We start from the raw sequence: 11,018 nt of genomic DNA on the forward strand, positions 1-11,018 counted from the left end.
TTTCTCTCACTCTCACCCCACCCAGCTTAGGTATCACCAAACTCCTCAAAGGTTTTAATTGTCAGCAATGTCAGGATCACTCCTCTGTGGTTCTCATAGCTGTAGGACCTTTGCTCCTTGAGTTCTAGCTACCTTATCCCTGAACTCCAGTTGCTGTCTCCCCAGCCCAATGAGACTGGAAAACCCTAAGCTGTTCTTTTTTCTTCTGTGCTTAAAAATTGGCAGGTGTTTTGAGGGGAAAAGTGGTAGAAGTCAGACTTAACTCAGTCCATGTCTCATCTCTCTGGGATCTTGGGCCCTCAAGCCCTCCTTGGTTGCTCTCTGATACCTTAAAATGATGTTTTATAGCTTTTATTTTGTATCGTGATAGTGAGATTGAACCAAAATTACAAACTATCCCATCATAGCTGGAAGGTGAATTCAGTTGAAGAGTTTACTACATATTAGGAAAAATGGTTTATTTTTATTTTCTCCAATATTGGAGAAAAATGCAACTCTAAACCATATTAAAAGGAAGATTCCAGATGAATTAAAGACTTAAGCATGAAAGTTAACATTCTAAGTGAATATGGAAGTGTAAACAAATTAAAATATGGGCACATTTTAATATCCTAGGGTTAGAGAAATAATTTTACACCTAGGAAAAAAATATTGGGTAAATATATTAGAAATTTTTTGATTTCCAAAACACCATAAGTAATGAAAACTTAAGGAAAGAAATTTATAGCATCTAAAACCAGAAATGAACTAGCATCTAGACTCTACAAGGCATCCAGCAAATCAGCAAGAAAAGACACACAAAAAAACCCCAATAGAAAAATGGGCAGGGGCACCTGGGTGGCTCAGTGGGTTAAGCCTCTGCCTTCGGCTCAGGTCATGATCCCAGGGTCCTGGGATCGAGCCCCACATCGGGCTCTCTGCTCTGCAGGGAGCCTGCTTCCTCCTCTCTCTCTGCTTGCCTCTCTGCCTACTTGTGATCTCTGTCAGATAAATAAAAAAAAAAAAATCTTTAAAAGAAAAATGGGCAAAGATAAAAGATATAAATAGACAGTTCCTAGAAACTCTCATGTCCCACAATTATGTGACTATGTGCTCAAACTCACTAGTAATCATAGAAATGCAAAGTAGAACAACTGTATCACTTTCCACCCATTAGTCTGACAAAAATTAGAAACGTAGACAATGCCAAATGTTAGCAAGAATTTATGAAATGAGAATACTTATGCACTTTTTTAGAAAATAGGCTCCATGCCCATTGTGGAGCCCACTGTGGGGCTCGAACTCACAACCCTGAGATCAAGGCTTGAGCCAAGACCAAAAGTTGGATGCTCAACCGACTGAGCCACTCAGGTGCCTCTGACTTGTGTACTTCTGATGGAAATCTAGATTAGCACAGGAATTAATGAGGAACAGTCTAGTACTTGGTCAAATTCAGTTCCTATATACCCAATGACAGAAATTATCCTTGTGTATCTGTGTGTGTGTGTATATATATATATACATTTATATAAATGTATATATATATATATATACATTTTAAGAATGTGTGTGCATGTAAACACATATATAGGTACATGTTTTATATATATATATATGTATCTATATATACGCGTGTGTGTGTTTGTGTATTTTAATGAAGATGTTCATTGCAGCATTGTTTATAGTAGCTGAAATACATGTTTATAGTAAGAAGCCTTCCTTGATGTTTATCGCAGGGCAATACGTAAATACAATTGAGTGACCACAGAGTATGGAATTCTTTTTTTTTTTTTAAGATTTTATTTAATTATTTGACAGAGACAGAGATCACAAGTAGACAGAGAGGCAGGCAGAGAGAGAGGGGGAAGCAGGCTCCCTGTTGAGCAGAGAGCCCAATGTGGGGCTCAATCCAAGTACCCTGAGATCATGACCTGAGCCGAAGGCAGAGGCTTAACCCACTGAGCCACCCAGGCACCCCCAATATGGAATTCTAACTATAAGCTAGATGACTATTCATCAATATGTACACATTATAGAATCATGGTGCAGACTGGAAAGAAAAAGCCTAATAAACAGGACAAGATCTCGTGCACAGCTCTATTCATGTAAATTAAAACACAAGTCACACATAAAACAATACAACATCACTTTATAAGGGAATGCATTTACATATTTAATACATTAAAAGTCACCGTCCAAGATGGAGTTGAAAATGAGAATATATGGGAACGTTTAACAAATTCTTGTTTGAGGAAGCTAATCCTCCAATTATAGATTTCCTCCTTCCCTGTCCCCCTTCTGTCTCTCTTTGCTCGCTCCCTTCTGCAGATGGTAACAGGATGACAACAGAATGACCATGATTCTGGATCAGGTGTTGTGGGGGAAATGAGGTGATTTCCATGTTGGCCTGGCCTTCAAGAATGTTAGGCAAAAGTCAAAGGAGAGCACGCCAAAAGCTTTCCTTAGCAGGGCTCTGTCCCAGGGCTAGAACTCACAAGCACCTTCCTGCTCTGAGCTCCTGAGAATGACAGCAGCACTTGGTAAAGTAAATAAGCAACGCGACCAAGCCCAGAAGTCACAGTGCTCCTTCTTTCCCCATCAGGCAGATGTTTACCTGCTCACAGAAAGATATAAACACTAGGAGCTCACTTGTGTGGAATTCTCTCAACAGATTAAAAAGTGTATATAAAGTACTTCCTGTGTGCGGTCCTGGCATAAGAGATTTCTTTGGTGTTTTATTTTTTTTTTTTTTAAATCAGTGTTTCGGGCCCACAAAGTTGTGTAGTGGCCACATCACAGTGGTATCCCCACCAGTAAAACGGGAGTTGGCAAGCTTTTTCTGCTGATCGCTAAATATGTCCAGCTGGGCGGGGCTCTGTCACAACTACTGTACTGAGAAGGTGCCGTGTGAAATTAGTCCCAGGCGATCCAACCGACCAACAGGCAGGACTGCGTTCAGAGAGCACTTTGCTTGTGGACTTAACTGCAGTTTTCACAGGTCTTGAAATGTTATCCTTTTTTCGATTTGTTTCTAACCATTTCAAAACACAAAAGCTGGGACACCTGGGTGGCTCAGTCGGTGAGGTATCTGGTTCCCGATTTCAGCTCAGGTTGTGATCTCAGCATTATGAGATCGAGCCTCGTGTCAGACTCCTCGATGGGTGTGGAACCTGCCCGAGATTCTCTCTCTCCCTCTGCCCCCTACTCCCCTTCTCTAAAATAAATAAAAAATAATAGACAATAAAAATGTGAAAGCCATTCTTAGCTCATGGTTCCCACGAAAAGATGGGCGGGATTTGGATGGACCCCAGGGTGTCCACCCCTGAACTAAAATGTTACAAACTCAGTTCAGGCCCCCAGGATACCACTTCCCAAAGTGCCCCCACCATCCCTAGAGTCAGCCACTCTCTGAAATTCGTATTTTTCATCCTATGCATACTATTACCTGTGAATTGCATTTGCGCGTATCCCTAAACAGTGTATAGTATTGATCTGTATGTTTCGTACTTCATAGAAATGATATCCTACTTTGGATACCCTTCTGCCCCTCTGCTCAGGACTCTGTCCTGCCGTGTGTGGAGCCCAGCTTGGTCTTTTTCACTCCTGTATGATACTCCACCATGCGCGCCCACCACCTTTAATTTTTCTTTCTCGGGAATGTGTGGACATTTAGGTTGCTCCCCACAAAGACCTTTCCTTGCAGGTACCACCTATTTCCTTCCTCACCATGACCTTTCCAGGGAAGTAGTCTAACAACCCCATTACCCAGACGAGCCAGCTTTTCACTCAAGCAGTTCACTAACTTTCTCAAAGTCATGAAGAGCGACATCAAAATTTTGAATCCGTGACCTTTTCATGGTGGAACCTGAGTTTATAACCTCTTTGCCATCGGTGGGTATGTTGTGTTTTATTAAAGTAATGATAACTGATCCTCCCAACGATGACCTCGCAATACTGATGTGCGTAGTCTTTCTCTGAGGACACCTTGAATCAGCGCCAGTCATTACTGCTTGTAGTTTAGCCCTTTGGAAACCGCCAGGCGTGGTATCATGCACACGAACCAGAAACCTCACTTCCTAACCACAGCGGGTAGGAATTTAGGAGGAATAACTACCGGCCACGGTGCAAGGTCTGAACAGTTTTCAATAAAAAACTGAGAAAGACCCAGGAGACGTGTCCCACAATTCCCTTGCCCTCCGTAGCATTTTATCAACGCCGTAATTCGGGAGCTAGTGTTTCCTTCCCCTTGGTGGGGACCAAAGTGATAGGCTGGGAGTGTGGCTGCCAAGAGGGACTTGTTCAATGTTGTGAATGCCTTCTGAGCCTCTGTCTGTCCATCTAACTAACACCATGTCCATTTTTCCCTCGAAACTGCAGTCAACCCCCTCTGCTCCCTAAGCCTCTGCTTTGGGGAATCCAAACTCCAACTCTGCCTCTCCGCCTGTCCCTCCCTTCCTCTGCTGGGAAGGCTCCCTCGCTCTCTTCAGCTCATTCCGATGACATTTAAAAGAGACCGGAATACAATTTTTCTAATGGCAAAATACCGTATGAAGGAGGGGAAAGTTTTAATCAAGTGGGTGTATTCTCCGGAGGGGAGCAAGCACTTCATTTTAATTCCTCATTTCCCTTTGATGAAAAGTTTAGTGAATTTTTATTATGTAGAATTTATAAGACGGCCGGGTTTAGGTAATCAGCTTTAATATTTATACTCTTAGGGAAAGAAATAGGAATCATTAGTAAGCATGCATAATTAATGAATAAATTATATTTCCCTTTGTTTTCTGCCAGGTACAAGGAAATGCTAGAACTGGTGATCTCACCCAGCCTCACCGTAAACCGCGATCGTCCGGGTAAAGCGAAGCTTAACCGTGCGGATGTCTGGACTCTGAGTGACGTAGAAGGTAGGCCTCCCGGTGTGAGTGTTGGTGGGCCTGTGGCGGTCGCACTCGCCCCGTGGAATTTAGTTAAGGGACTAACAGCCTTCGACACGTGTCCTTTCCCAAGTACCGTCATTATGATGATCTCTCCTCTCGCCGTTGGGATTGTTGCCTCTGGACCCGAACTTTGGCGTGCATTGCTAACAATGCTGCTGTCCTGTCTGGTCATTAGAGGGGCGAGTGTGCTCATTCGTGTCCCAAACTTCCTGTGCCAAGAAATGCTGACACCTCCTGGGACGATAGGCAGTTTCGGGTGCGTTCCAGGGCCCGGCCCTGGGTGTGTCCCGCAGGGTCAGGGCTCCAGCTCCGAGTCTGTCCCCCAGCACCGTCCTGCCATCACGCATCCTGGCGGGCAATTTGTTTACAAAGGTTTGACGCTGGGACAAGAACTCATCTGCCTTTTGCTTTCGGGTTGGGTTAGAGTCAAGGAAGCAGAGGAGAGTTAAGCTGTTTAAAAAATTATTGGCAAGTGATGCAGCCGAACTAGTTTTCACTAGAACAATTCCAGCTATTGTTTGCCCTGTTTGGGATCTGTCAGCCCTCCTGGGAGAGCTGGGTGGTAGCAGAAGGCATTAAGCTATTATGTTTAACCATTGGACTTAACCCTTTATGTGGCCAGCTTTGGGATTTGATGCTGGTGTCCTGAGATCCCGGGCTGTCTCTCCCGCCCTGTCTGTGTTTGATGACGGTTACCATCGTGGAAAACCAGAGACTTGTGTCTAGTCAAATACAGCATCGCCAGGAATTTGCTCTTAAGCAACTCCAGGCCTCCAGGGAGTAATCCTTGCTGTCACCAGGACAATGACATTTCCCTTGCATGCTGGTAATGAAGCAGGGACAAGCCCACTCAAAGACCACTAGGAGGGTCTGGGATTTCCACCACCCCCGCCCCCCACCAAACCACATGCTGGAGAACACACCCTCATTCTTCTTGGCACTTTGGAGGGTCCATGTTGACCACCCCCCCCGGGGGGGGCTCTTTGAGAGTTGGAGACAGCTTATTGAGCCCTGTTCAAAAACAGTCATTCTCTTCTTTCCGAGTGGAGGCACTCTTCAACCTAGGGCTTTATTTCAGAGCTGGGAGAGCTAGGAGGAGGAGGAAGAGGAGGTTGGTGGGTGAGGAGGATCCCAGGCTAAACCCCAGACCCACTGCTTCCCAGCCAGATGGCCTCCAGCAAATTGTTTCATCTTTCTGAGCCTCCATTTTCTCACCTGTGAAATGGGGGCATAGTCATGACCCACTCCATAGCATGCTTACTGCTGCCGGCCACGGTTGGTACCAGGACGTGTGGTACCAGGGTTAAACGTAGCATTGCATGGTCATTCGTTTCGGAGCCAGATCACCACAAGGACCGTAAAACCAGGGTTGCAGACCAGCAGCTCACAGCCAAGTCTGGTCCTCATGAATGCCTTTGTTTGGTTTACACTCCACTTTAAATAAAAGTGAACTTGTAAAAACCAGGAGCGCTCACATAAAAATCTTGAATTTCTACTTGCTTTTGATAATGCTGAACGCTTTAGAGACGCAGGGCCTACATTCCCACCTGGCTGCCACTAGTGGGAGCTGGGGAGCAGCTGTCCCTGAGATGAGTCCCAGCCACTTCTTTCATCCTTAATTTTTGTGAGCATGTACTTAGTGCAGGCACCGTGAAAAGCAGTGTAACTATAGATTAACCCTCCTCCTCCTCTGCCCCGGCAGAGGAAACACATGGCTCTTGCTGTGTACCAGGGATGGATGTCTAACTCACTGAATCCCCACACCCCCTGTGGTTAAGCTTTGTGTTAACAATGAGGGAACTGAGGCACAGAGAGGTCAAGAGATCCTGAGGTCGCTTGATCGAGTTGACACAGTTCAGTGACTGCCAGAATTTGAACCTGAGCCGTCTAACCCTGAAATCTCTTCTCCTAATCAGTACACTATCATGTTTCTCACTGAGTTATTACACACTTATTAGGCTAGGAGCCCATCTTACAGATGCATAAGTTGAGGCATGGGAGAATTAAATATTAAGTAAGCGGCCCAGAGACACACAACCAGTGGCAGGGCCAGGAAACAAACCCAGGCACTCCAGCTCCAGTGTCCCCACTTCTAAACCTCAGACTCACTTTCTCCCAAGCCCTGAAGAGTCCTCAGACCCCAGATTATTTGTCCTCCACAGTGGTAGCACCCACAGACTGTCTCTCTCCTGTCCTCACCCTTTCCACTGCCCTGGAGCAGTTGCTCCCAAATTCAGAGCAGGCAGAGCCAGTAGGGTCAGGTTACGCATGCACATGCGCGCACACACACACACACATGCACCCACACACTTTTCTTTCTCTTGAGATGGGCTATGCGCTCCTGGGCTCAGCAGGGAACATTCTGCCCTGGCTCTGGCCTCTAGTGCCAGGTTCATCAGCTGCCCTTCCAGCCTGGCCTCCTGGGCCCTTCCGTGACAGAGTCATTATTGACTGCAGGGGCCCGGATCCAGGGAGGGGCCCAAGGGGGGCACAAGCCAGGGGGCCTCCATTCAGGGTGTTCTGGAAGGAATCTGAAACCCAGAAATCCCCCGGTGGCTCCCACTGCATTCGTGCTGCTTCGTACTGCCTGCCCCCCACACCCCCAGCCCCCGGCGTGGTCACCCAGCCTCTCTGGAATTTCTTTGCCTCCTCTGTTAAAGGGGAGCAATTGTTCCACGGACCATGTGAGGATGAAATAGTTAAAACATGGAAAGGACTAAGCTTTTCTTAAAAAGTATAGAATACGATCTAATTTCCTTCCTTTCGGCCACCAGGCTCACCTTGTCTGTTGCCGCCAGCCTCTCCAGCTCGGCTCCTCCCCATCCCCTTTGCTCAGTAGACCTAGCCTTGACCTTGTTTCTTTTGCTGTAAATCAGGAGCGTGATGCTGCCCTCGGGGCCTTGGCACGTGCTGTCCCCTTGGCCTGGACCAGTGTCCCCATCTGTGGGGCCATCCCTCAGCCTTCAGGGCTCATCAGGGAGGTCTTTTCCTCTTCCTATCAGAAGTAACGGTTCATTCACTCATGCAACAGGTGTTTCTTCAGCCGCCTGCCCAGCTTTGTTTGAAGCACTAGGAAGTCAGCATACAAAGGCCCCTGACTTCCTAGAGTCTGCCCCAAGGGGCTGGCAGGCCAGAGGCTGATAATAACAGTAAATAAGCAAAATACAGAGCATGGCAGGCAGTGATACAAGTTGTGGATGGGGGAGGCAGGGGGGAAGCCGGGGAGGAGCCTGGGGAATGCAGGGGTGTGGGGATGTCCCTGGAAAGATAACACTTGAGTAAAGACCTTAAGGAGATGAAGGAGGGTGTTCCTGTTGACGAGGAAGGAGAGCCTCGGATGCAGAGGGAACTACAAGTGCAAAGGGTCTGGGGCAGCCTCGTCCCCAGAGTGCCTGAGAGTGGTAAGGAGGCGCCATGGCTGGAGCCCAGTGAGCCAGGGGCTGTGGGGGAGAGGAGGGGAGGTCCGGACAGTGGCCAGGCTCAGACCTTGAGAGCCACAGGAAGGACCTTGGCTCCTACCATGAGTGAGATGGGAGCTCTGCGAGGGTTTGGCACAGAGGAGAGACCTCTGATCTGTGTATTGACAGGACCCCTCGGGCTGGGCTGGGTGACTGGGTGTGGGGACCCATGGGGAGCCCAGGGGCCAGCGAGGGAGGCATTGCAGTAACCCAGGTGAGAGGTGCCGGTGCCTTGGACCTGGGCAGGGAGAAAGGGCAGATTCAGGACCGGATTTGAGGGCAGAGCCGACAGAACCCGCACCCACATGGTTCTGTGTCCTGTTTCCTTTTCTTCATCATCCTTCTCTCTGTCAGAAGGCACGCGTTTGTTCGCCCGTTGTGTATCGTGTCCTCGGCCCGCATGTCAGTTCTCAGAAGGCAGACGTGGCCCACCTCAGTCACCTGTGTGTCCCCCCTGCTGAGAATGGTGTGTGACGCCTCCTAGGTGCTTTGGAAATCCTCCAAATGCGGGAGAACAGAAGCCGGAGCCCTGCCCGTGACCGTGAGTGCTCCCCTCTGTCGGACCCGTGCGCCTTCACACCTCACAGTCCTCACCACCCTGTACCCCTGCAAGAGCCCTTCCTTTTCCTCTGTTTCTCCGTGACATACCAGTTTCTGCTCACCAGCAAATACACACACACACAATCCTTACAAAGACTTGAAACCCTGGACCACATCTACCCGAGATCAGTGTCTCTTCCCTTCCCTGGAAGTAACCACCGTGACCTGTTTTGTGTGTCTGTCGAGGCCGTTCTGTAAGAAGTCACATCTGTATCAACATGTGTTTATGTGGCTTAGGTGTGTATATTTTTATATATTTAAACATGTATGTTTACCATAGAAATTATAGTATAGCTAGAAAAAAATCAAATACAAATCTATCGCTTATATAATACATATTTGTTATAACTTGCTCTGCTCACTCAGGACCCACTAAGTAATGATTTACCTCTTTTTTGTTTGACCGCATGACACACCTGAAGAACGACGATGCCCAGTTCATGAAGCCGTCCCCCTGGGGAGGAGCACGAGGTTATCTGTAATTGTTTGCTCTTACAGACAACGCTAGGGGTATCATCGTGCGTGCTGCTGTTTGAACATGTGTCCTGCTTCTCTAGGCAAGAGGCTGAGAAGTGGAGGGACGGAGTCACAGGTGTCCCCTCCCTGGTCTTACAGACCCCCCTCAGCCTCATCGCAAAAACCTCCCGAGCCCCTCTGGCTGGTTGGTAGCTTCTTGTTCATTCCTTCGTTTCTGCAGCCATGCGGTCAACAGTTTGTTTGATGCACCTGCTGGGCACGAGGCCCTGGGGACGACCCCCACACACACACTGCCTGCCTTCAGGGCCTTTGCAGGTCACTCTGCTCCCAGAGGCACTTTCAGCGTCTCCCCATGGTCGCTGCACCCCACATCCTACAGGCTTTGGGCTCAGCCTGAGCTCAGTGTGTACCCCAGCTCTGTCACCTGCCCCCCGTGTGACCTTGACCAAATTCCTATTCTCCGCCAGCCTGTGTCCTCACCTGGATAGTGAAGATATGCTGGCTGTGTGTGTTTGGTAAATTGTTCCAGAATGCCTGCTGTGAGCCAGCTCCTGGTGCGGGTGGTGGGGATATAAAAGTGGTTGAGACCGATGAGTCCCCCTCCCAGACCTTCTCTTCTGGTGGAAGAGACAGGTACTGAATTTTTAAACCAACAAGGGATTTCAGATAGTGGTGGTTTCTATGAGGAAGTAAAGCAGGGATGTGGTAGGGTGACCTGCAGGTGGGCCAGTGGTTAGAAGGCTTTCCTGTGATTATGCTAAAGCCTTGCGGAGTGCTTAGAAAGCGCTCAGTGGAGGTTAGCTCCGTGTCTCTCCCTCTTTAATGTGCATAGACTCAGTCAGGGACTTTGTTAAATTGCAGACCCCAAGAGTCCGCATTTCTAACAGGCCCCCTGGTGATGTCGATGCTCTGCCCCGCTTCCCCAGTCACTCTTAGGAGCGAGGGGTTAGCTTGGTTGTGCATCAGAATTACTTTGCAAGTTTTCTTAGCGCGCACATGGCAGGACTCCACTCCTAGCATTGCTGATTCAGTAAAGGTTTGGTCTGGGGCCCAAAAATTTGTGTTTCTGACAAGTTCCAGGTAATGCTGATACTGCTGGCCCCAAAACCACACCCTGAGAACAAGGCTTCTGCACCGTTTTCAAATCTGTCTGCTCACCAGAATCTCCTGGGAAGTTTAAAAAAGTTTTTAAAAAGACTCATGTCCAGATGCCACACCCAGAGAATCTGATTTAATTGGTCAGAAGTATGACCCACACAATGGGATTTTTCTAAAGCTCTCCAGATGAGTTTATTGTGTTCCAGGATGGAGAATAGTGTTCTTAGATGGTAAATTTCTCCAGGACAAGGACAGTTTTTTATTCCTAGATATGTATTTAAATTATTGTCCCTGATTAGCACACAGCTCAGTCTATGACTCATGGTAGAGCCTTAAAAATTGTTAATGGGTGGATAGATAGATAGAGCAATGGATGGAAGAGTAAAGGATAGATGGATGGATGATGGATGGATGAAGGATGGACGGACGGGTGGATGGATGAATGGAAGATGGATGGATGGATGGATGGATG

The 11,018-nt window shown here is 47.7% G+C and overlaps 1 protein-coding gene across 5 annotated transcripts in view; it reads left to right on the top strand.

The window, feature by feature from the left end:
* Positions 1 to 11,018, top strand: part of EYA2 (EYA transcriptional coactivator and phosphatase 2) — a 272,876-nt gene that overhangs the window by 79,899 nt on the left and 181,959 nt on the right. For 3 of the 5 annotated variants that reach the window (XM_059407158.1, XM_059407157.1, XM_059407161.1), the window contains exon 2: positions 4,768 to 4,880. In XM_059407158.1, coding sequence (XP_059263141.1) covers positions 4,778 to 4,880 — 103 coding nt within the window. In that variant the 5' untranslated portion in view covers positions 4,768 to 4,777. Of the gene's footprint in view, positions 1 to 4,767; positions 4,881 to 8,725; positions 8,913 to 11,018 lie in introns of those variants that run through there. The other 2 variants (XM_059407159.1, XM_059407160.1) reach the window with 2 other exon arrangements.

Source organism: Mustela nigripes, chromosome 7 (genome assembly GCF_022355385.1).
Source record: "Mustela nigripes isolate SB6536 chromosome 7, MUSNIG.SB6536, whole genome shotgun sequence".
NCBI classification, from domain to species: Eukaryota; Metazoa; Chordata; class Mammalia; order Carnivora; family Mustelidae; genus Mustela; species Mustela nigripes.